A 27,003-nucleotide genomic window follows, 5' to 3' on the forward strand; every position below is an offset into this window, starting at 1 on the left:
TGAAATGCATCGTTTTGCATCAACGACCCACACATTCCAAAGATTGTGCTGAGGGCAGCCCACAAGCTTCACCATGCTTCTGGTGCCAAAGTAACATGCCCACAACTCATTAACCCTAACCATACGTCTTTGGACTGTGGAGAAAACTAGCAGTCACAGGGAGAACATACAAACTCCTTACTAACAGGAACTGAACCATCGCTGGCACTGTAAGTGTTACACTAACTGCTACACTACTGTGCCTCCCATAACACTGAGCATTACTTTAACAAATTGGTCCACAACAGACCCCACTCTGGTGAAAACCATAAGGCATAGCTGCAGAGTTATTTTGTCTGTATAGTGGTTCCGATCCAAGTTATGAGAGTGTAGACAAAAGTGCCATACTAATAACTGATTATGTGGCACCTTGTGGATTCAGTCTAATCGTTTTTCCTGACTACGTTGCTCATATTAACTCCACAATTTACTCTCTTAGACCATAAGAAACAGGAGCAGAATTAGGGCATTTGGCCCATCAAGTGCCTTGTCATTCCATCATGGCTGATTATCCTTCTCAACCCCATTCTCCAGCCTTCTTCCATAACCCTTGATGTCTTTGCCAATCACCACCCTCGGGCAGAAGAAATTACTCCTCATCCCACAGTAGGACAGTCTCAGACCAGAGGGCACAACTTCAAAATTTAAGGATGTCCCTTTAGAACAGAGATGAGGAGGAATCTCTTTAGCCAGAGGTGGTGAATCTGTGGAATCCATTGCCACAAACGGCTGTGGAGGCCAAGTCTTTGGGTATATTTAAAGCAGAGGCTGATAGCTTCTTGATTAGTCAGGGTGTCAAAGGTTACAGGGAGAAGGCATGAGAATGGGTTTGAGAGGATAATAAATTAAACGACATCAAATGATGGAACAGACTCCATGAACCTAATTCTACTCCTATGCGTTATGGTCTTATTCAGGGTCTGAAATAGTGAGGTGTTAAGAGAATAACAGATTAATTGCGATGAACCATAGCAAGGTTTGACATCTACACACGAGATCCTGTAGATGCTAGAAATCTTGAGCAAAACATGCAACATGCTGGAGGAACTCAGTAGGACAGGCAGCATCTACGGAAGGGAAAAAAAATCAACTGACATTTTGCACCAAGATCCTTCATCAAGACTGGAAAGGAAGTGGGAAGAAGCCAGAATAATAAGGTATAGGAGAGGAAGGAAAATTTAAACTTCTCCAAAGTAAGCAAACAGTACCTTGAACACTTTGCATTGGAACAGCAGATCATAAACACAAGAGATTCTAAAGATGCATGGAAATCTTAAGCAACACACAAAAACGTTGCTGGCGGAACTCAACAGATCAGGCAGCTTCTATGAAAGGGAATGACAATCAACATTTTGGGCTGAGATTCTTCATCAGGACTGATGTTGTCTGACCTTCTGAAGTTTTCCAACATTTTGTATGCGTTGTTCTTGATTTTCAGCAACTGAAGAATGTCCTGCATTCTATAACAGCAAGATAGAAGCTCTCCTTGAAGCTGTGGGGCATGCTCGCAAACATTTACATCTTCTAAAGCCAGAATAAAAAGGATTAACTTCTTGAACATCATTGGGTTAACAGCTCCTCTCCCAAGGGAAGGTTCACCGCACACTTCGTGTTTCCTGGCAATATTTCACATACCTTGATGTTTTTGTCTCTGCACCACTTAGACAAGGAGCCTAGAGGTTTCAGGTGTTTATTTCAGGTACAGGATACTCTGAATGCTACAGAGTCAGTGGTACAAATGATAAACAGTAACAGCGAAGAAGCACCTCAGTTATCTGTCAGACATCACTGGGTTCAGTGTTAGACTGCTTCACAGTAACCTTCAACAACAGCTGGCACCCAGTTTCTTGTGTGCATACACATAGAAACACACACCGACACACACACTACTGTTCCCTCTAAGCTGCGTGGGTGTGCAGCTGTGCAGTATCTGAAATCCTCCCACGCACATAACCTTTGTTGCCATGCAGCTGGAATTTTCTTTTGAATAATGTTAATCTAAATTTGAAGTTATGTTTATATAATTTTGAAATCTATGTTGATATAATTGTGAAATATCCTGTAATTATGTGTTAATCAATATAGTCCATAAATTTTCTAAATAATAAACATACCACATTTACTTTGAAACATCTTAGAGCTTCAACGTTTTTACATCGTGTTTCAAGTTACAGCACTGTTACAAATTGTAACAATAAACACAGAATGGAAGTTAGTATCTCATTGTTAATAAACCACCACCTGCTGAACACCGACGCCATCTAAGTTTAAAAGTTTATGAAACATGTAAGATTTTCTTTATAAACACGAGAAAGTCTGCAGGTGCTGGAAATCCAAAGTAACACACAAAATACTGGAGGAACTCAGCAGGTCAGGCAATATCTATTGAAACGATAGATAGTCAATGTTTCGGGCCAAGACCCTTCTCTAGGAATAAGAAGGAAGGAGAAAGATGCTAGAATGAAAAAGATGGAGGCAGGGGAAGGAGGCTAGCTGAAAGGTGATAGCTAAAGCCAGGTGGGTAGGAAAGGTGAAGGGCTGGAGAAGAAGGAATCTGACAGAAGAGGATAGTAGTACTGTATTTCATTATACTCTTCAATTAATAAATAAAATCAAAAGTACGTGATTTTTCAATTTTCATTCTAAATATTCATAGTATGCATATTAAAAAAAAGTCTTTGAACTGCCGTGCAGATTTCAGGCCGCGTAAAAATTTCCTGCTCAGAGCAATGGTTAGTCCGTGCAGCTGAAAAAAAATAGAGGGAACACTGCCACATAAACACACACACGCACGTACGTAATAAACAAGACTCAACCAAACACAAAACAAAGACATTATCAAATGTTATGATCACTCTTCTGACCTGTTCTCTAGACTCCCAGACCAGGCATCAAGTTAACAAAGGAAGATCTCAGCACTTGAGTATGTCCACCAGGGTTGAGGAAATGAGGAACACATTAAACTTCTAAGGACACATCCTCCCCTCGAAACTACTTGCCACCCTGATCTGACCAGGTGTCAATGTTCTATTGTGGTGAATGTTTCAATATTCCATCACATGGCACCGTCACCACAACCAGTGCCAATGGGTCGATGTGATGCTCTGTCAGGGACATCAGGGAGACGGTACAAAAATGCTATCCCTCCGACGTCCCACGAAAGAATTAGAAATATAATGCTGTAATAGTGGAAATGCAATTTTAAACAGTGATATGTTGATTTCTCTCTGAACATTTATAAACAACATATTAGAAAATTCTAAACACAAGACATTCCGGAGATGCTGGAAATCCAGAGCAACACACGCAAAATGCTGGAGGAACTCAGCAGGTCAGGCAGCATCTATGGAGGGGAATAAAGAGCCAATATTTTGGGCTGAGACCCTTCATCAGGACAGAACGTTGGAAAATTCTACCCCTGAACTAACAGGACTTAAGACCATAAGGTATAGGAGCAGATTTATGGCCAGTGTCACATAACCAAGACTTCTGATATATACCAGCTGCTCAAATGATCATCTGCCACCGGCTCCTGTGTCTTCACGTGACCCTCATCAGGGGTGGGGGCGGGGTGCAAAGCAGGTGCTACACCTTGCCCAAAGGTAGGCTAGCAGAGGGAAAGAATGCCTTACACCTCCTTTGGTAGAGACGTATCTCCACCCCACCACCCCAACTATTTAAGGCTTCCATTAAAAAGTCTGATAATCCATTCTTTCCAAGATTACCTGAAGAATCCATCTCAATTCCATTTCCACGGGTGTTAAATGATTTCTACCCCTGCATTGAATCTCCCAAACAAGGAATGGATTATCACCGAGGGTAAATTAATTGACTTGGGCAAGGGTGTCAAAGCTGAATGATCACATGACTTGTTGCTCCCTGACCACTTTTGACCTGTTAGCAAGGGTTGGTAGATTTTGGTACATTTGCCTTCACAAATCAGAGTATTCAGTACAGGAGTTAGGATATTACTTTGAAGTTGTTTAAGACATTGGTGAGGCCTAATTTGGAGTATTGTGTGCAGTTTTGGTCACCTACCTACAGGAAAGATGTAAATAAGGTTGAAAGAGAGCGGGGAAAATTTACAAGGATGTTGCCAGAGCTTAAGTCATCAGCTATAGGGAGAGGTTGAATGGGTTCGGACTTTATTCCCTGGAATGTAGAAGATTGAGGGGAGAGTTGATCAAGCTATATGAAATTATGAGGGGTATAGATAGGCAGGCTTTTTGTATTGAAGTTGGGTGAGACTAGAACTAAAAGTCATCAGTTAAAGGTGCAAGGTGAAATATTTAAGGGGAGCCTAAGAGGGAACTTCTTCACACAGAGAGTGGTGAGAGTGTGGAACCAGTTGCCAACAGAAGTGGTGGAAGAAGGTTTGATTGCAGCTTTTAAGAGAAGTCTGGATGTATATGGACGAGAGGAGTAGGGAGAGCTATGGTCCAGGTGGGCATTGAAGGGACTAGACAGAATAACAGTTTTTTGTCATGGACTAGATGGGCCAAAGGGTCTGGTTCTGTGCTGTAGAACTATGTGATTTTATTATAGTTTAAAATACTTTTTGCATATTCCCAGGAATACTAAACATTGCACAGAATGCTGGAGAAACTCCGTAGGTTGGGCAGCATCTACAAAGGGAATTGGACAGTTGACCCGAAACATCAGCTATCCATTTCTGTCCACAAACACTGGCATTTTGTGTCCTGCTCCTTATTGCAGCATCTGTAATCTCTCATGTCCCAAGAGAACAAGCCCAGTGAATGTAATCCAACATTCTGATTTAACAGTGGGTAAGAAACCTGTGCATGTGAAAAATTAATCCTCATCCGAATCTTTGTCAAGCCTCAAACCATTCCCGTGAAAAGAAGCCACTAGTCTACCACTGGCTTTATGCCAGAGCCAAGGAAGGAGCCCAGTGATTGCTTTGGACTGAGATATATTGTGGGAGGAATTCCATCTCCTTTCTTGAATAGATTGGCAGGTTTACCACAGCGATGATTCACAGGAAGTCTGATCTGGCAGCTGGGAGTACAAAAACCCTGCTCTTCCACCTCCCAGAAGCAACACAGCAAAGTGCAAATGCGTCACAAAGGTAAAGTTGTTAAAAATGTGCAAACAATCAATAAATATATAAATATGGTTGTCACCACAAAAAGGATGGGGAGAGATTGTCTAAAACTACAATCAGGTATCAATCATGGTTAAAAGTGATCATTGAAGATTGGCACCAGCTGACAGGGAACAACTGCCAGCAACTGATCCAGTGCATTAATGGAGTGAAGGTGCCAGTTTGTATATGTGTTATTGACAGAAGCATATTGAAAATGCTTTGATGAATTGTCTTTGACTAATAATAACAACAATGAACTCTGATGGAAATGGTCACAGGAGCTTTGTGATGTCCTTTAGACACTCATTTAGATTAGTTATTTGTCTCTATTATATATATATATATTTATGTATATTTCTATATATTTGGGTGTATTAATGAATTGTTAATGTTTATACAAGGAGTCTGATCAGTGCATGGGAATGGTGTGAAATTGTTTCTGAAATAATGGAGAAGGTGAATGAGGATTAGGGTGAGGGGTACGGACAGTACGGGAGGGTGGGGAGATAATGTTGGTGTGTGCTGGAAAGAGTGTCAAGAGGTTTTGGATGATGGTGGGGCATCAAGAAGAGCTGCTGAGCTTGGATAGGCAATGCTAGAGATCCCATAAGACATTGGAGCTGATGGTCCATTCAGCCCATCAATTCTGTCTTGCCATTTGATCATGACTAACTGGAACTGGGGGGAGGGCTAGGATAGAATAGGCTGGAGGTCAGGGATGGAGACTGGGGACTGGGAGAGGAAAACCAGTGGGACAAGTTAGGGTAAGGAATGGGGAGGGGCTACTAGAGAAGGGAAAGTGAGAGGGACCCGGCGGAGGTCTATAGTGGGGGCATGGTAGCAACCTGGGTTTGATTCCTGCCACTGTCTGTAAGAAGTTTGTACATTTTCCCCATGACCACATGGTTTTGTCCAGGTGCTCCAGTTTCCTCCTACAGTCCAAAGACGTGCAGGTGAGTAGGTTATTTCATCACAAGGTGAAACTGGCCAGCTGTAACCATGCTGTATCTCTATAAAATGAAGGGTGGGATCTATGATGGGTCAGTGACTGGTGGACAACAGGGCGAAGCTGGGAAAGAGGTGAGATAGGAGCTAGGATGGGAAACGGGGACAGTGAGAGGAAGGCGGACTGTTATTCAGTCGGCGCAAGGAATGGAGAGCAATGACACAACAGCAACGCAGCAGCATGCCGATGTTGTAGAGGGGCTGAGAACTGCCCTGCTGTGTGCTGACGATCCAGGCAAGGGTGGGGACGGCTGGAATAGTCACCGCCAGCAGGTCCACAATGTAGTGGTGGCTCCAGTGGGTCAGCCAGCCATCAGGTTCCACCGGCACTGCTTGGCCCGAGATTTCCATCAGCCCCCCTGTGGCCGACTGCCTATCAACCAGCCTCGTGTCCAGCGTCTGCTGGTCAGGGAGGATCTCTGACGCCTCTCCTTCCGAGGTGAGGCTACGTGGGCTGCAGGCACTGGACTTCAGCACCTTCTCGGCGATGACCTCCAGGTCGGGTTGGCGGGCGGCATGGTCAGTCTGGACACTCTGGTCCCGAAGGATGACCTGCTGGGGGCCAGGCCTGCAGGCAGCTTCCTCGGGCTCCTGGCCCATCAATACCCCAGGCCGGACTGAAAAGCTGAGACCCTCCAGGGTGCGGTCCATCCCAGAGGCCAAGGAGCTATGGTGAGGGGCCGGGAAACCCTCAATGCCCTGGAGCTCACCCACCCGCTCGCTCAGCTTGGTGTAGGTCGAGCTTCGGGTCAGGGATTTGGCCGGAGAGCCAGAGGTGGACTGAGAGGCCCCATCCTGGGCTAACTCCATACTCTGCAGCAAGGTCTCCAGTTTCTTGTTCTGAATGTTGATGTCAATGAAATACTTCTGGATACCCTTGTCTTTCTCCACTAAGTTGTTCTTCACCGTCTCGATCACCTGCTTCAGCTGTTTGATCTCCTTCCTGGCCTCCTTCAGTGACAGCTGGGCCTCCACACGGTGGCATTCTTCCTCGATCCAGTCCTCCTGCATCCGTGACAACTGCATCTTCAGGTCCTCCACCTCGATGCCCCTGTCAAGCCCACAGGACACCCCATCAGTCGCCCATCACCGACTGTACGCATCCCTCCAGCCTGACACTCACTGACATATATGTACTTTGATAATAAATTTATTTCAAAGTTTTCAACGTTCAAAGAAAATTAATTATCAAAGTACCATGAGATTCACTTTTTGCAGGCATTCACATAGAAATAAAGAAATAGAACATAGAACACAGTACAGGCCCTTTGGCCCACAAGGCTGTGCAAACCTTTTCAAAGTTCAAAGTAAATTCCTTATCAAAGTACCAGTACTACCATGAGTGGTGGTCCCTGGCTGATGACCCTGCAGCTGACCTAAGGGCACTGTTGGAGGTGTGGCAGGCCGCAATGCCAAGCAGGAAACATCTTCCTGTAAATCTCAATGAGATTCAACTTCCTGGAAGCATTCACAATAGAACAAAGAAATACAATAGAATCAATGAAAAATTACACAGGAACACTAACAAATAACCAATGTGCAAAAGAAGACAAACCGCACATACAGAAAAAATCAATAAGTAGATAAATAATACTGAGAACATGAGTTGTACAGTCCTTGGCATTTAGTCCATAGGTGGTGGAATCAATTCAGAGTTGAGGTTAGAGAAGTTTTAACTTTCTCCAAGATCAATCTTACACTTCCCTCCTACATAGCTTTCCATTTTCTATATAAATATTTGTATTTTTCTTTAAATACAACATAATTTGCTAAACATCATATGTTAACAAACTAATCAATGTATAAAAGAAGAAAAAATGTGCAAATAAATAATCCTGAGAACATGAGCTGTAAGGTCCTTGAAAGTGAGTCTGTAGGTCATAGAATCAGTTCAGAGTTGTGGTGAGTAAAGTTACCCCCTGTAGTTCAGGAGCCTGGTGATTGAAGGTAATAACTGTTCCTGAACTTGGTGGTTTGGGCCCTAAGGCTGCTATACCTCCTGCCTGGAGGTAGCAGTGAGTATTCACATTGAGGTGAGTGAAGTTATCCACACTGGTTCAGCAGCCAGATGATTAAGGGGTAATAACCGTTCCTGAACCCCATGGTGAGGGACCTAAGGCTTCCATACTTCTTGCTCACGCTTCTAAGCACTTATGACTCTCCGTGTAGAAAATCTACCCTTGACATCTCCTCTACACTTTCTTCCAATCACCTTAAAGGATATATCTTCGGCCAAGGATACCCCGGGAAAAAGGCTCTTATGAACTTCATTGAAGTATTTCTCATCCTCCTCCACTCCAAAGAGAAAAGCCCTAACTCTCTCAACCTATCCACATAAGACATGCTCTTCAATCCGGGCAGCACCCTGATAATTTTCCTCTGCACCTTCCGTAAAGCTTCTACATCCTTCCTACAATGAGGTGACCAGAATGAAACATAATGCTCCAAGTGTGGTCTAATCAGAGTTTTATAGAGATGTAACATTTCTCTCGCACTTCTTGAACTCAATTCCCTAACTAATGAAGGCCAACATAATATACAGTACTGTGCAAAAGTTTTAGGCACATATGTATTTATAGCTAGAGTGCCTAAGACTTTTGCACAGTACTGCATTGTAGTATTTTTATGAATTTCACTGTACTGCTGCCACAAAAAAAAAGCAAAGTTCATGACGTATATGAGTGATGATAAACCTGATTCTGATATGGAGTTACTATTGTGGACTAAGAGTGGGAAGGGAACAGTGAGAGGGGAGGGAGTGGGAAGCACCAGAGAGACATTCTTTAATGCTCAATAAACCAATTGTTTGGAATCTAATGACCTTTCCTGGCGTATCAGGGTTGGGTGTACCTGCACCCACGCCACTCACACCCCTAGCATTCTTTCTCTGCCACCTGACCCACACGCCACCCTTACCATTCTCAACATCCTTTGCAAAACCAGATCTACAAACTCACTCTTCGCTCCATGTTGACAAATACAGTACTACGCAAAAATCTTGGGCACGCTAGCTATATATATGTGCCTAAGACTTTTGCACAGTACTATACGGCTTCTAAACAACCCTACCAATTTGCTCGGCAACTTTGGATGTGGACCCCAAGATCCCTCTGTTCCTCTACAATGCTAAGGATCCTGCCATTAGCCATGTATCCGAGGATGTGACCCTGCCGCGGCCCTCCGAACAGTACCTCTCATCCAGCCTCTCCTCTGTCTCCTTCAGCTTCGCCTTCAGGTGTCGGATGCAGACCTCCTTTTGCTGTAGTGGCGTCAGGTACTGCTCCGGGCTCGGGGGTTTGATGCCGTGATTCTCACTGCAGGATGAATACTTACTGGATCGTCTGCCAGGGGGAGTTCAGGAGAAAAACTGTGAGATCAGGAAGCAGGCTGTGAGGTTTTAAAAAAGAGATTCTGCAGATACAGGAAATCCAGAACTACACTACACACACAAAATGCTGGAGGAACTCAGCAGGATCAGCTATGGACAGGAATAAACAGCTGACCATTCAAGCCGAGACCCTTCAGCAGGACTGGAAAAGGTGGAAGAAGCTGGAAGGTGACAGGTGAGAATAGGTGAGGGGAAAAGTGGGTGGGGGCAGCAGGGAGAATGAAGTAGGAAGCTGGGAGGTGATAAGTGGAAGAGGTAAAGGGCTGAAGAAGAAGGAATCTGATAGGAGAGGAGAAAGGTAATTTCTTCTTCACCCCTTCTCTCTTTTATTATTCCCCATTCTGGTTTTCCTCTCACCCCTTCTCTTCTCCTTACCTGCCCTTTCCTCCTTCCCTTTCTTCCATGGTCTACTGTCCTCTCCTATAAGATTCCTCCTTCTTCATACTTGTTCTCCCTTTCTTTTTCGTCCTGATGAAAGGTCTTGGCCCAAAATGTCGACTGCTTATTCCCCTCCATAGCTGCTGCCTGACCTACTGAGTTCCTGCAATAGATTGTGTGTTGCTGATAAAGGATTTCAGCCTGAAATGTTGATTGTTTATTCCCCTCCATAGCTGTTGCCTGACCTGCTGAGTTCCTGCAGTACTTTGCCTTCATTTCTGCAGACTGCGTACTTTCTTTATGGTAACAGGAGGAAGTCTTTTGGCCCATTGAGTCAATACTGACTCATAGAGCAATCCTTTCCCACAATCATTCTTTCCTGTAGCATTTACTTCCCATATTAGGGCGCCACAGTAGCATAATGATGCTATTACATCTTGGGGTGTCAGAGTTCGAAGCTCACCCCCGGCATCATCTGTAAGAAGATTGTACGTCCTCCCTGTGGAATGTGTGGGTTTTTTCTGGGTGAGCCAATTTCCTCCCATCCAAAAAGACGTAATGGTTAGTAGGTTAACTGGTAATTGTAAATTGTCCCATGATTAGGCTCGGGTTAAATCAGGAGATTGTTGCACTGTATCCCAAGTAAATAAATGAATGAATGAATGAAAGTTTCCAAGAACTCGCCCCAGATTCTTTCACTCAGCTACACATGAGAAATACAAGGGGTGATTGATAAGTTTGTGGCCCAAGGTAGAAGGAGTCAATTTTAGAAAACCTAGCACATTTATTTTTCAATGTAGTCCCCTCCTACATTTACACACTTGGTCCAGCGGTCGTGGAGCATATGGATCTTGGACCTCCAGAAAGTGCCCACAGATGGGTGATTGATAAGTTTGTGCCCTAAGGTAGAAGGAGATGAGTTATACAGCTCTCATTACATGCACATGCAGTTCAACTCTTTGAGTGAGTATGCAGAAAGTTTGAAGTTAATAACTCATCAGGGGTGAGTGATAAGTTCATGGCCTAAGGTAGAAGGAGATGAGTCATTAACTTCAAACTTTCTGCATAATCACTCAAAGAGTTGAACTGCACGTGCATGTTAAGAGAGCTGTATAACTCAGCTCCTTCTACCTTAGGCCATGAACTTATCAAACACATCTGTTGTGGACACTTACTGGAGTCCAAGATCCGTATGCTCCACGACCGCTGAACTAAGTGTGTAAATGTAGGAGGGGACTATGTCAAAAAATAAATGTGCTAGGTTTTCTAAAATTGAGTCCTTCTACCTTAGGCCACAAACTTATCAATCACCCCTCCTAAGTTCCAGCAGCCAATAAAACTCACTAACCCTTATAACCACCTATCGATCAGCCTCTTATCCAGGGTCATCTGGTTGGCCCAGGTTCTCAGGGCTTCCCCCTCCGAGGTAAGGCCACAGGCTCCAGACCTCAGCACTTTCCTAGGAATGACCTTCAGGTTGGGTTGTTGGGTGATATGGTCAGTGTGGATGCCCTGGTCCTGAAGGGTGACCAGCTGGGGGCCTGGGCCCGCAGGCAGCTCGCTTGTGCCCAGTGATGGCCCAGGCCAGGCTGAGAAGCTGAGACCTTCTAATGTACGGTCCATCCCAAAGGGACCGTAGGGAACAGTGGTGGAGGGGGGGGAGGTGCCACCTCGATGCCCTTGAGGTCACCCACTCGCTTATTCAGTTTGACGTAGGTGGAGCTACAGATCAAGGATTTCGAATTGTAAGTTCGAAGATGCAGCAAGATTGGGCCACCACGGTAATGTAGTGGTTAGCACAATGCTTTTACAGCTCAGGATGTCAGAGTTCAGAGTTCAATTCTGGCATCCTCTGTAAGCAAGTTTGTGTGTTCTCCCTGTGATTATGTAGGGTTCCTTTGGGTGCTCTGGTTTCCTCCCAAGTTCTAAAGATGTACGGGTTAGGGTTAGTGAGTTGTGGGCTTGCTATGTTGGTGCCAAAATCATAGCGAAACTTGTGGTCTGCCTCGAGCAAGATCATCAGACTCTGTTGGACACAGAAGCAAACGGTGCATTTCACTGTATGTTTCAATGTACATGTGACAAATAAAGCTAATCTCTTACAGTCTCTGATCAGAATCCCTCAGTGGAATTTGACTTGATTCTGAATTGAGAAGCTACAGAAGTGCCCAGGAGGTATGGCTGCTGCCTATCTGTTACACCAGCTGCAGCCAATGCAATACATTTGTTGCATCTGCTCTGACGCATACCTGCAGAAAGCAGCTGCATGGGTGGCAGGTGAACTGCCCTGTGGGGGGAGGGGGGTTGAGCGGTGCCCCTCCCACTTACCTGGGTGTGGGGCTGCTGTCACTGCCCTTGTAGGAACTGGAGTTGCTGCTGCTGCTGAGGGAAGATGCGGTGCAGGTGTCTCGCGGGGAGCTGCGTCTGGAGGGCCGGAGCAGGGGTTGTGTCTCATGCGGCGCCGACGCCGGGGCCAACGCTGCCTTAAACAGGGAGGAGAAGCCTCTTCTTCCGTGGAGACCCCGACTGGATGTAGGGAGAGAGGACCATCAGAAGATTTAGATTTAGAGATACAGCATGGCAACAGGTCCTTCTGGGCCAATGAGCCTGCACTGCCAATCACACCCATGTGACCAATTAACCTCTTAACCTGGACATCATTGGACTGCGGGAGGAAACCCAAGCGGATGTGGGGACGGTGGTGGAAATGAACCCAGGTCACTGATGCTGTCATACTGTTAGGTTAACTGTTCATTACTGTTTCACCTCAAACTTGCAGCTTACACAAAAATACCACAAAATACTGAGTGCAACGCTATTGCAGCTTGACACGTCAGAGTTCGGAGTTGTCAGGAGCCTGTGCCTCCTCCCTGTGGAATGCGTGGGCTTGCTCCAGCTGCTCTGGTTTCCTCCCACAGTCCAAAGATGTACCGGTTGGTAGGATAATTACTCATTGTAAATTGTCCCATGATTAGGCTAGGGGTTGCTGGGGGTGGCCTACTCCACTCTCTATCTCTAAATAAAAAATTAAATAAGCTGAACCAAAACTCACCAACTTTATTTTGTTTAGAGCTACAGCACGGTAACAGACCCTTCTAGCCCAAGCAGCCCACGCCGCCCAATTACACCCATGTGGCCAATGAACTCATCAACCTGTACACCCTTGGAATGTGGGAGGAAACCATAGCACCCAGAGGAAACTCACACGGTCGTGGAGAGAAATTACGCTGTAGAAGTGCGACACTAACTGCTAACTGCTACACCCCAAACTTGCAAATTACACAAAAATAACACAAAATGATTCAGAGTTAGGGAGCCCTTCAGCACAACCCGTCCATGCAACAAGGTGCCCACGTTGGGCCCATATCTCTCTAAACCTCTCTGTTGTAGGGGAAAGAACAGTTTGGGCTAAATAACTAGTAAATATTGATGTGCATTGTGTTAGTATGGTAACAGGAAACCACTGACAAACCCTTGAGGCAGAGACATGGAACGCAGCCATTGAGATCGTCCCAACAAGCCACATCTCCATCTGGTATGGGAGTATGACAGCAGCCGAGCATTGGACTAATACTCCCTACAGAGGACTGTCAGAAAAGCAGAGAGGATTATAGGGATCTCCCTACCATCTATCGGGGACAGTTATTGGGAGCAACGCATATGCAGGGCCCTTAGTATTATCAAGGATCCCACCCAACCATCCAGAGTCCTCTTTGACTTTCTACCATCAAGCAAGAGACCATGGTGCATAAAGATAAGAGGGTTCAAGATAGGAAACAGCTTCTTCCCTCAGACCACTAGGTTTCGGAACGCCCTACCTCATCACATTTGGAGTGTCGCTAAACAATTTGTATTGTACCCTATAGTATTTAACTAATGCACTTAACTTCGTTTATCTATGAGTAATTCATTTGTAGATTTAATTCTTTCTTTATCATGAACACATCAAAACATACAGTGAAATGCATCGTTTGCATTAACAATGTAAAGATGTGCTGGAACAACCCACAAGTGTCGCCACCCATTCTGGCACCAACAGAGCGCGTCCACAGTGTTCAGCAGAACAACACAGGACACAACAAGCAACAAAACAACAGCAGCAAAACAATATCCTTTCCACCTTCCCACCCACATTATACAGTCCTCTGCAAGGTCACAACTCATCTCCTACACTTCAAGGAATAAGGTCCTAGCTTGCCCAACCTCTTTCAGGCCTTTGAGTTCTGGCAAAATTCTCACAAATCTTTGCACTCTTTTCAGCTTAATTATCTCTTTCTTGTAACAGGGTAACCCAGACTGTACACAATACTCCAAGTATAGCCTCACCAACATTTTTTTACAACTACAAAACATACAGTTGGTGACCTGACTGATGAAGGCCTATGGGTCAGACAATGAGGTGACCAGAACTGAACACAATATTCTAAGTGTGGTCTAATGATATGATTGTCATGGAAGATTTCAACATGCAAGTCGATTGGGAAAATCAGGTTGGTAATTGATTTCAAGAAAGTGAGTTTGTTAAATGCCTACGAGATGGCTTTTTAAGCAGTTTGTCATTGAGCCTACTAGGAATGCCTTTTCTCACTGTTCCAATCAGGTAAGAGATACAGAAGCCTGAAGGCACACACTCAGCGATTCAGGAACAACTTCTTCCCCTCTGCCATCCGATTCCTAAATGGACATTGAAACTTTGGACACTACCTCACTTTTTTTAATATACAACATTTCTGTTTTAGCACATTTAAAAAAATCTATTCAATTTACATAATTGATTTACTTGTTTATTTATTATTATGTTTTATTTTATTTATTATTTTTTTTCTCTCTCTGCTAGGTTATGTATTGCATTGAGCTACTGCTGCTAAGTTAACAAATTTCACGTCACATGCCAGTGATAATAAACCTGATTCTGATTCTGATACTGATTTGGGTGTTACTTATTGTAAAAGAGGTGATTAGAGAGCTTAAGGTAAAAGAACCCATAGGAGGCAGTGATCACAATATGATTGAGTTCAACTTGAAATTTGATAGAGAGAAAGTAAAGTCTGACGTAGCAGTATTTCAGTGGAGTAAAGGTGATTACAGTGGTATGAAAGACGAGTTGGCCAAAGTACATTGGAAGGAAATGCTGGCAGGGATGACAACAGAGCAGCAATTTTGTGAAGTTCTAGGAAAAATGAGGAAGGTGCAGGATAGATGTATTCCAAAAATGAAGAAATACTCAAATGGCAAAATAGTACAATCGTAGCTGACAAGGGAAGTCAAAGCTAATGTAAAAGCAAAAGAGAGGGCATACAACAAAGCAAAAATTAGCAGAAAGATAGTGGATTGAGAAGCTTTTAAAGGTCTACAGAGAGCAACTAAAAGAATCAATAGGAGGGAAAAGATTAAAAACAAACTAGCAAACAATATCAAAATGGATAGTAAAAGCTTTTTCAAGTACGTAAAAAATAAAAGGGAGATGAGGGTGGATATAGGACTGGTAGAAAATGAGGCCGAAGTAATAATAACAGGGAAAAAGGAGATGGCAGATGAACTAAACAAGTATTTTGCATCAGTCTGTGGAAGACACTAGCAGTGTGCCAGATGTTGAAGGGTGTGAGGGAAAAGAAGTAAGTGCAGTTATTATTACAAGGGAGAAGGTGCTCAAAAAGCTGAGACCTAAAGGTACATAAGTCACTTGAACCAGATGAACTACACACTAGGGTTCTGAAAGAGGTAACAGTAGAGATTGTGGAGGCATTATTAATGATCTTTCAAAAATCAGTGGACTCTGGCATGATACCAGAGGACTGGAAAATTTCAAATGTCACTCCACTCTTTAAGAGAGAGGCACCAGAAAGGAAATTAGTTAGCCTGACCTCAGTGGTTGGAAAGGTGTTGGAATCAATTGCTAAGGATGAGGTTATGGACTACTTGATGACACAGGATAAGACAGGACAAAGTCAACATGGTTTCCTTAAGAGAAAATCTTGCCTGACAAACCTGTTGGAATTCTTTGAGGAGATTACAAGTAGGATAGATAAAGGGGATGCAGTGGATGTTGTATATTTGGACTTTCAGAAGGCCTTTGACAAGGTGCCACACATGAGGCTGCTACCAAGTTATAGCCCATGGTATTACAGGAAAGTTACCGGCATGGTTAGACCATTGGCTGATTGGTAGGAGGCAGCGAGTGGGAATAAAAGGATCCTTGTCTGGTTGGCTGCCAGTGACTAGTGGTGTTCTGCGGGGGTTGGTGATGGGACCACCTCTTTTTATGCTGTATATAAATGATTTAGCTGATGGAATAGATGGCTTTGTTGCCAAGTTTGCAGATGATATGAAGATTAGTGGAGGGGCAGGTAGTGTTGAGGAAACAGGTAGGCTGCAGAAGGACTTCGACAGATTAGCAGAATGGGCAAAATGTGGCAAATGAAATACAATGTTGGAAAATGCATGGTCATGCACTTTGGTAGTAAAAATAAATGTGTGGACTATTTTCTAAACAGGGTGAAAACCCAGGAACCTGAGATGCAGGGGGACTTGGGAGTCCTTGTGCAGGACACCCTGAAAGTTAACTTGCAGGTAGATTCGGTGGTGAGGAAGGCAAATGCCATGTTAGCATTCATTTCAAGAGGTCTGGAATACAAGAGCAGGGATGTGATGCTAAGGCCTTTCAAGGCACTGGTGAGCCTCACCATGAGTATTGTGAACAGTTTTGGGTTCCTTATCTAAGAAAAGATCTGCTGGCATTGAAAAGGGGTCAGAGGAGGATCACAAGGATGATTCCAGGAATGAAAGGGTTATCATACGAGAAATGTTTGATGGCTCCAGGTCTGTACTCGATGGAAGAAGGATGAGGGGGGATCTCATTGAAACCTTTTGAATGTGGAAAGGCCTAGACATAGTAGATGAGGAAAGGATATTTGCCATGGTGGGAGAGTCTAGGACAAGAGTGCACATCCTCAGGATAGAGGGGCATCCACTTCAGGCAGATGTGTGGAGAAATTTCTTTAGCCAGAGGGTGGTGAATTAGTGGCATTTGTTACCACAGGCAGCTATGGAGGCCAGGTCATTGGGTGTATTTAAAGCAGAGCTTGATAGGTTCTTGATTGGACACAGCATCAAAGGTTATGGGGAGAAGGCTGGGGAATGGGGCTGGGGAGGGGGAAAAAAAATCAGCCATGATTGAATGGCAGAGCAGACTCCATGGGCCAAATTATCTAATTCTGCTCTTATGTCTTATGGTCTAACCAGAGCTTTATAGAGGTGCAACATTACCTCGTGGTTTTTGAACTCAATCCCCCAACTAATGAAGGCCAGCACAACAGACGCCTTCTTGACCACTCTATCAACTTGCTCGGCAACTTTGAGGGGTCTACAGACGTGGACCCCAAGATCCATCTGAACCTCCTTCACGATCTCCATCAGTCAACTGTGGATTGTCCACTTTACTGAGACCATTGCAATCAGTACCAGTTGTGGTCTTGCCTACCTCCGTGGTGCTGAAGGTCTTCTGCTTCCTGATCCTGACATGGGGGTCACTGTCGGGAACCACCAGGCAACCTGGAAAAGCAAGAGATCCACAGTGAAAGTCCTCCCTTGAGCCACAGCCAGTGGCCCCCCCCCCTAGGGTTACCAGCCCTGGACATCTCTCAGCATCACCTGATCTCTTGCATCTAATAGCCCCCTCTCTTTTCCTCCTCAACGGACAGCTGATATGTCACCTTCACAGTGCCTGATCTTCTCACAAAGTTCCAGGCAACAGTACATTAGCTGCTCCAAGAACCATTACAGCTTCATGTCGGGTGAAATTAGAACTAGAGGTCATTGGTTAGGGGTGAAAGGTGATATATTTAAGGGAACTTTCCTTACTCAGAGAGAGGTGAGAATGTGGAACGAGCTGCCAGTAGGAGTGATGGATGCACGTTCGACTGCAACACTTAGCAGAAGTTTGGACAATTACACAGGGGTGTGGAGGGTTATGGTCCAGGTGCAGGAGGCTGGAACTAGGCAGAATAACAATTCAGCACAGAATAGGTGGACCAAAGCGCCTGTTTCTGTGCTGTAGTGCTCCATGGGGGATGGGTGAGTCCTGGGCTGGAAGTCCCACACACCTATGGAAGGTGAACCATCTTCCATAGCTTCTTCTTTCCAGATGTAGTGACTGCTGCAAGAGCACTGTTAGGGTCGCCATGCAGGAGGTCACTCGCATATGGTCTCTCCTACACTACTGCCACAGCAATGCCTTCAGGTGGCATGCCTGTTCTTACTGAGTTTGCTATGTCATGGCGTGACCGAGTGTGTATAACTGGGTGGGCAGGCTGGGCTCATCAGCCTTGGTTGGCAGCCAGCCTATGAGAAGGACAACTCCAATTCCAAACTTGGCTAGATGGGACCCTTAGCCTTGCCAGGCAGTCTGTCTAAGAGAAGGAAAACTCTGATACTCAGCCTACAGCCTTGTGGTCGGTGCAATTGCCGCAGCTCGCTGTGCCGCTGTGAAATGCCACCCCCCCCCCCCACCCCGGGCTAAAGAGTGGAATTGGTCAGCGCACACCGATCCTCACTATAAACCTATGCAGTGCAGGTGGGAAGAAAAAAGTCATACAGCAATGAGAAGGGGTGCCTCTACAGTCACCAACGATCGTGCTGTCGCTCCTGAGGACTCTTCTTCCCTCCTGATCTTCGCAAGCAAAGAACCAGCCATCATCATCAGTGCTCTATGACTATGCTGGTTTTTTACCTTCAGTGTAGGCGAAACCAGAACAGATAGATTAGGGATATTTAAGAGAGTCTTCCTTTAAATGCTGCTGAAACCTTTGGATCGAAGCTTTGTACAGCTATATCCGGGAGAAAAGATGTTGAAAAGATTTATAAAGATTTGACAGGACTGTGAGTTTCAACCGAATGCAAAGACTACATTGCCTGGGACTGTTTGGACTGTTTTGTTTCAATCAGTGGGATGTTTAATCAAGATGTAGAAAACCCTTCATTAGTCAGGGGATTGAGTTCAAGAGTTCAATGTTGCAGCTCTATAAATCTCTGGTTAGACCACACAGAATATTATGTTTAATTCTGGTTGCTTCATTATAGGAAGGATGTGGAAACTTCATAGATGATAGAGGGGATATTTACCAGTACACTACCTGGATTGGAGAGCATGTTTTATGAAAATAGGTTGAGCAAGCAAGGGCTTTTCTCTTCCGAGTGAAGGAGGATGAGGTGTGACTTGATATTGGAGTACATAGATACAGTAGAGTGGGCAGCCAGAGTCATTTTCGCACAGCAGCAATGGCTCATATCAGAGTGGAAGAAAGCTCAGGGGAGATGTCAGAGGCAAGAACTTTTTTAACACAGAGAATGATGGGTGCGTGGAACGCCCTGCCAGGGATGATGGAATAAGCAAATACATTGGGGACTTTTATCAAAGATAGGCTATTGAATGGTAGCAAACTGGGGGCTCTGTAGGAGGGAAAGGTTAGATTAACCCTAGAATAGTTTATCAAGTTGGCACAACATTTGGGCCGAAAGACCTGTACTGTGCTGTACTGTTCTATGTTCTAAAACTGAGAGGCCAAAACAAGATGAATAGGAGGACCCAGTACCCCTAGCAGAGAGGATAATAATTGGGGCAGAGATCGAATGTGATTAACAAAAGTTTTTGAGGATTGCAATGGGAGCATCTGCAGCTGACTGCCGTAATTAGAAGCCAAAACCCTCAATACATTAAAAGAGTACCTGGGCATGCACTTGATGTTCCCTCATCTACATAACAAAGGGGAGATGGAAACAATAATTAGATTACACAGTTTCTCTTGTCTTATTGCACAAGAGATTCTGCAGATGGTGGAAATCCAGAGTCGATGTTTCAGGCCTAGTGCCTTCAGCAGGATCCCTTCAGGGATGGTGGGGGAGGCAGATACATTAGGATCATTTAGATAGGATCATGGATGAAAGAAAATGGAGGGCTATGGGCGGTGAAGGAGGAAGGAATTATATTAATCATGAATTAGGTTTACATATTGTACATTGGCTTCAGGAATTCTGTTGAAGGGTCTTGACTGAAACATTTGACTCTTTGTTCCATTCCCTAGATGTTGCATAACCTGTTGAGTTCCTCCAGAACTTTGCGTGTAGTTTCAATAGTTCAGCAGGTCCCGATTTATTGTCCACTTTCGGTTCAGGTACCTTGGAATATATCACTGTGTTTAAGACATTAATACTGTTCCGGTTCTCGGCCTGAAATGTCAACTGTTTGTTCATTTCCATAGATGATGCCTGGCCTACCGTGTTCCTCCAGCATTTTGTGTGTGTTGCTTTGGATTTCCAACATCTGCAAACTTTCTCCTGTTTAACACTGTTTCGTTTGGCTGTATTCATGACAAACAAACTTGAACTATTACGCCCGTATTGACAAAACTTGGATGCTGTGCTGTTCTGAACTGAATTGAATGCAATCACTACATTTTATATACTTAGAGACACAGCACGGTAACAGGCCTTTTGGCCCAACGGACCCATGCTATCCAATTACACCTATGCGACCAATCAACCTACTAACCTATGCATCTTTAGAATGTGGGAGGAAACCGGAGCACCCGGAGGAAACCCACTTGGTCACGGGGAGAATGTATAATAAACTCCTTACAGAGTCGGGCCGCTGGCAGTGTCATAGCGTTATACTAACTGCTACACTAGCATGCCTCCACTGCCCCCGCCAAGTATAGTTTAAGTGCAATACCAATCAAAAACAAATTTCGCAACATGTGACAGTGATATTAAACCTGATTCTGGAACAGAACACACTCCTCCTTAAGAATTCCAAGCGTCTTCGCCTGTCAGTGTGATTGGCAGATGATAGATACTAAACCGCTAACATAGTATCTTGTTGTTTCCAGCGTAACGGTAATGCTCAATCATTCAAGACAAGTCACTCGAATAGCAGCATAGAATTCTTTCACTGATAAATCATTTCTACCTCCTTTTGGTCATGTTGGGTTAAACTGTTAGCTTCATAACTACATTTCTCCAGAATAGCAAACATGGTGCTATTCAGTAAAATCAATTCAGAATCTTCACTTCTGTCCACCTTACATTGAGTCCCGTCAACTCCACCATGGACCATTCGTCCCAAGCCCCACTGCGAATGAGGAAGGTTGAGCATGGGGCCAGCAACCCCATCCAGCAAAAGCCCTGTGCTACGGTAACACCAACAGAAGCTCCAAAGACCTCATCCCTGAGGGAGGAAGGATACACCAAGAAGATGGGCTACACCAGAGTACAACATGAAAGACTGGCCCAGGACAGGGGACCCTGACGAGGTAACATCAGGGATGAAAGGCCATCTGCAGCCTCAGAATTCAAGGAGGATCCCTTAGAACAGAGATGAGGAAGGATTTCTTCATGCAGCTTGATGAATCTGTGGAATTCATTGCCACAGACAGCTGTAAAGGTCAAGTTATTGGATATATTTAAAGTAGAGGTTGATAGGTTCTTGATTAGTCAGGGTATCAAAGGTTACGGGGACAGGGAAGCAGAATGGGGTTGAGATGGAAAATAAATCGGCCATGATTGAATGGTAGAGCAGACTTGATGGGCCAAATAACCTAATTCTGCTCCTATGTCTTACAGCCTACTGAAGAATGAAGGCAAGCAATACAGGACGGTAAGCCTGAAATCACCATGGAAAGTACCATAGAAATTATCGATCAAAGGTCACACAGTTTAGTATGGCAATGGCTCTGCCTATCACAAGGCCAGTATCCCATCCCCTCTACCTGTCTACACTTCTCAATTCTTCAGGAAAGCAGCCAACTCAGTCAAAGACCCCACCCATCCTGGTCATTCTCTCTTCTCCCCCGACCCCCCACCACCCCACCCCCCGCCATCAAGCAGAAGATACAAAAGCCTGAAAGCACGTACCACCAGGCTCAAGGACAGCTTCTACCCCACTGTTATCCAACTCTTGAACACGTATCTTGTATGATACAGAACTCTTGATCTCTCAGTCTACCTCATGGTGGCCCTTGCACCTTACTCGCCTACCTGCACTGCACTTCCTCTGTAACAGTAACACCATACTTTGCATTCCGTTCTTATTTTTACTTTTGTACAATCACAATATACCTATGTTTGAAATGATCTGTCTCGATGGCATGCAAGCAAAGATTTTCACAGTATCTCAGTACACGTGTGATAATAATAAACCGATTACTGTCCATGGGGCATTTATTTAGAGACACAGCATGGAACAGGCCTTTCTGGCACCACCCAGCAGCCCACTGTCTTAACCCTAGCCCAGTCACAGGACAATTTACAATGACCCAATTAACCTGCTGACCGGTACGTCTTTGGGAAGTGGGAGGAAACCAGAGAACCTGGAGGAAACCCATGTAATCACAGAGAGGTTGTACAGATGGCTTTGGAAATGAACTCTGAACTCTGCCCTGAGCAGTAACAACACTGCACTAACTGCTACACCACTGTAGCACACACCCCATGAACGGGCAATCAATGGTGGCCCCACTGACAGCATCACCTACCTACAGGATAGATGTCAATAAGATTGAAAAAGTTCTGAGAAAATTTACAAGCGTAACGCCCTGGTTCACATGGTTCATATTTTTTCTCTGTTATGCTTTTTCTATGGTTCAGGGGAAGTTTCTCTGGTGAGGGACACTAAGGTTGGGCTTGGGGCTTTTGATGGTGGAGAAGACAGGAGAGGTCGGAGGAGTCAACCTGGAGTGGAGCCAGGATTCGATGAAGCCCGGGGAGATTGAAGGAGGATCGGCGAAGAGGAAACTGTGAGCTCCAACTTGTGCACATTAGACTGTTTCATTTAAAATGGGCCCTTTTCATTGTTTGATTTTTCTTTACTAACCCTTTAGTCAAATTAAGAATTACAAAGCTAAAGCATTTAATTGTATGCAGTGTGCTGTCTGTTATTTCGCGGTACTGATTTGTAACAGAGTAACAAATCACACAGCATCCACACAAACGGGGATTTGAGGGGCTTGCACTTCAATCTCCCATGTTTGGTGGGGCTGGAGGGTGTCTTCCCCAGACTTACTCAGCCAACCGAACCAGAGCATCACACAAGGATGTTGCTAGGACTTGAGTTATGGGGAAAGGCTGAATAGGTTGGAACCTAGAAAGTAGAAGGTTGAGGGGAGATTTGATAGAGGTATACAACATTATGAGGGGAATAGATAGTGTAAATGCAAGCTGGCTTTTTCCACTGAGGTTGGGCAGGACTAGAATTAGATGTCATTGGTTAAGGGTGAAAGATGAAATGTTTAAGGAGACCCTGATGGGGAACCTCTTCACTCAGAGGGTGGTGGGAGTGTTGAATGATCTGCCAGCGTAAGTGGTGGATGTGGGTTCGATTTCAACATTTAAGAGAACTTTGGATAGGCACATGGATGGGAGAGGTATGGAGGGCAAGGTTCCAGGTGTACGTCGATAGGACTAGGCAAATTAACAGTTTGGCACAGACTAGATGGGCCAAACAATCTGCTTCTGTGCTGTAGTGCTCTGCCTGAAAGAACAAATGAAGGCAGAACGATAACATAGTGATTAGTGTAATACTACTACAGAGCCAGTGACATGGGTTCAATTCCTGCCGCTGATTAAGTTCAATGTCGTAATGGTGGGCGGGGGGGGGGGGTAGTCCTGTAGAAAGATCCTGCAAAAAGTGTTCTATCAGTGACCAGGTATCTATTCACATGCACACAAATTGTTGCTGGGGATCTCAGCAAGACAGGCAGCATCTGTGGAATCTGATGGTTCATAAGACCATAAGATATAGGAGCAGAAGTAGGCCATTTGGCCCATCGAGTCTGCTCCACCATTCAGCTGACGTACCCCTCGCCACTGAGGTTCTGTTACAGCTAGTGACACCTGTTGGTATCTGACAAGACATTCAAAGTACCGTAAACCTTCCCCATTTGGGTGCATCAGTTTAAGGCTACTAAGGGCAGCACAGTAGTGTGGGGGTGAGCATAACGCTTTACAGTGCCAGCTGTAAGATCGAGCATCAATTCCTGCCGCTGTCCGTAAGGAGTTTGTACGTTCTCCACATCACTTTGAGGGTTGTCTCCAGGTGCTTCAGTTTCCTCCTACAGTCCAAAGACGTACAGATCAGTAGGTTAATTAATCATATGGGTGTGATTGGGGGGCACGGAGTCGCTTGGGCCAGAAGGTCCTGTTACTGCGTTGTATCTCTAAATAAACAATGGAAGTAGTTTCAATAGTTATTGTCAAAGTAGAATTAGATAAATATTTAAAAAGGAACAATCTAAGGTTTTGTGGGAAAAGAACGGGGCAAATCAGGTCTTATCAAGGAACTATCACAGGATCAATAGGCTGACTAGTTTCTTTCAGTGACGTTTGATTATAAAAGAAGAAACTACACCTGGACAAACCTGTTAACCATTTACTGGGGAATGGTGAAGCATTAACTCATCGTACCAAGGCTTGTGTTTTTCTTCAGATTTCAGTCCCTCACCCTGGGCTGGCACAGACAATCCATTGCCCTCATGATCTTCAGTCACCGTGTTCGGTCTGGAATTCGATCCAGGGACACCGATGTCTCTCCTGTAAAGAAAGTACAGCCGCAGCATCTCAGAAAGTTGGCTGGCACTTCGCATTACAAAGGCATCAGGGTGAGAGGGCGCAGGAAGACTCCAGTCTGCGGACTGCAGCTGGTGAGACTCAGACAGCCGTCACCTGCCACCAGCCCTGCGGTGTTCAAGTTTATCACCATTCAACCGTACGCACGTATACAGCTAAACAGAACATCGTTCCCCTGAGGCCAAGGTGTACATATGGTTACACACAGCACAAATAGTTACAATACAGCACATACAGTCACAAAATAATATCAGCACAAGTCTATGTGTGGCATGACCTGGAGAGTGACAGGTTGACATAAAGTGTGAGGTACATGATTATGTGAGACAGTATAATGTCACTGACACTATCATAATAAAACAAGCAGTCGTATAAATACGTGAAACAGCAGCAATAAAAGATGTAAAGTGACCAGTGCAGGATGAGAGTGTGTCTGTGAGTTGAAGAGTGGAGGGATGGGAGTGACAGGGGTCGGCAGGGTATTCAGACAGGGTGTATGTGTTTGATGGGTGGCCATTGGCTAGACGTTCAGAATAATTGCTAGTACAATCCATCAGGCCAATGTGACTGGAGCCAGATAAAGCGAATATTGTCACATATGAATGAAGCTTTGGTCTTTGTCAACCGCACTTTTGGTTTGCAGTTTCAGGGATGGCTTTTGTGGAATACAGCCAGAAACCAGAGAGAAAAGCAGTACAGTTTGTGATGATTAGTCAGTAGTGCCACAGAGCAATTATCCTATTTAATACCGATTGTTGACCTTCATCGCTCCACACACACGGCTTCAGAGATTCCGCACGGAGGAGTGACGGGGAAAGTGGAACAAGTCTGGGACAGAGAAGAAACATAAACATAAGGGTGGGCACAGTAACGCAATGGCTGCATAATGCTTTACAATGCTAGCTGTAAGATCTGGGTTGAATTCCTCTCGCTGTCTGTAAAGAGTTTGTACTTTTCCCCCTGTGACCATGTGGGTTTCCTCTGGGTTTTCTCCCCTATTTGAAAGACGTACAGGTTAGGGTTAGTAAATGCTATGTTGGTTTTGGAAACATGGCGACACTAGCGGGCCAATCCTCGCTGCTTTGATTTCATGTAAACAGTATATTTCACCGTATGTTTCAAAACACATGTAATAAATAAAGCCAATCTTTAAAGATGTTGAGAGCTGCTGACAATCTGGGGATGATTTTATACTGAGGGAAGATCTGGAACAATGCATCACTGTTCAAATATAAATGGCAGCTCATTTAAGATGGAAATGAGGCATTTATTTTCCTCTCTTTGGGAGCAGATCTTCAAAAAACTTTTAGAAGCAGAGTCTGTGGCTACTTATAAGGCAGTGGTTTGCAGGCAGGAAAGGGGTTTACAAGTACATGGGACTAAAAATTTGAATTTATAGTCTAACTATCGAATGACAAAGCAGTTTGAAGGGCCAAGGAGCATTCCTGCTTCTAATTCAGACATTCATAGAACATTGCCCATCAGTGCTGAACATAATGTTACATGTCAACTTTTTTTTATTAACCGTAAGCATCATTTAAGTGCACCTGGACGAGGTGGGGGAGGGGGGGATGACGTTATTATAACAAGTACGTGGAAGCTTTTTCTATTTGATTCGAGAGGTTTCTGGAAAAATTCGTCAGTTAACAGTAAGCTACCAGCGAGGGAGTGAATTGAGTTGAGTGAGTTGAAGAGTTCACTACAGCAGTGGGCGGTCCCAATATTTCTCCGTGTCGGAAGATTGTGATAATTTGTGGCACACAGTGCATATTGGATACATGACTGTCACTTTGTATGATCTATACTCGGATTTCTGGAGTATTCTGTGGCGACCACTTTTTGTTAACTTATACATGCATTCGAGTGTGTTACGTGGTGATCACTTCTGTTAAGGAATATTCCGTGACTGTCACCTTGTGATATCTCTATGTGGATTTTGGGACTGAGGCGTCACTTTGTTATCCCTGCTTGGACTCTAGTATTTAAGTGACGACCACTCAACTTCTGGCATCTTCTGTGACTGTCACCCTTGTGTCATCATAATGTGGATTTATGAACCCTACCTCACAGACACCTGTACCTGTTCCCATGGATTTCAGAACTTTCTGGATTGCCATCCTAGGACTATGTTTAAATTGTCTATATTTGGGTTGAGTAACGACTTGGGAAGAACTGTTTCCAGACCTCCACAGTTTGTGAGCTAAGATGCATTGCACTGTTAATTTTTGGTTAGGAGTAATTGTTTTTAATTGACTATTAAATTGACAATATAGTTGTTTAACATTAAAAATCTGTGTCTGTGGTCTACTGCAGCTGGCACGTAACAATTAGCTTGACGTGTCACACGTACATCGAAACATATAATGAAATACATCGGCTACGTCAACAACCGACACCGTCTGAGGATTGTGCTAGAGACAGACCACAAGTGGCGCCAGCATAGACTCAGTGGCCCTTTTATTAGATGCCT

General features: G+C 44.5%; 1 protein-coding gene across 5 annotated transcripts in view; it reads right to left on the reverse strand.

Annotated features, from left to right (window-relative positions):
• Positions 1–1,723: 1,723 nt before the first annotated feature.
• The window catches only part of LOC140188204 (syntaphilin-like), a 53,726-nt gene continuing 28,446 nt past the window's right edge, over positions 1,724–27,003 (reverse strand). For 2 of the 5 annotated variants that reach the window (XM_072244248.1, XM_072244256.1), the window contains 5 exons: positions 24,326–24,497; positions 17,398–17,468; positions 12,246–12,443; positions 9,343–9,492; positions 1,724–7,202 (listed from right to left, as the gene is read on the reverse strand). In XM_072244248.1, coding sequence (XP_072100349.1) covers positions 6,239–7,202; positions 9,343–9,492; positions 12,246–12,443; positions 17,398–17,438 — 1,353 coding nt within the window. In that variant the 5' untranslated portion in view covers positions 17,439–17,468; positions 24,326–24,497 and the 3' untranslated portion in view covers positions 1,724–6,238. Of the gene's footprint in view, positions 7,203–9,342; positions 9,493–12,245; positions 12,444–17,397; positions 17,469–24,325; positions 24,498–27,003 lie in introns of those variants that run through there. The other 3 variants (XM_072244266.1, XM_072244273.1, XM_072244282.1) reach the window with 3 other exon arrangements.

This window comes from Mobula birostris, chromosome 2, assembly GCF_030028105.1.
Source record: "Mobula birostris isolate sMobBir1 chromosome 2, sMobBir1.hap1, whole genome shotgun sequence".
NCBI lineage: Eukaryota > Metazoa > Chordata > Chondrichthyes > Myliobatiformes > Myliobatidae > Mobula > Mobula birostris.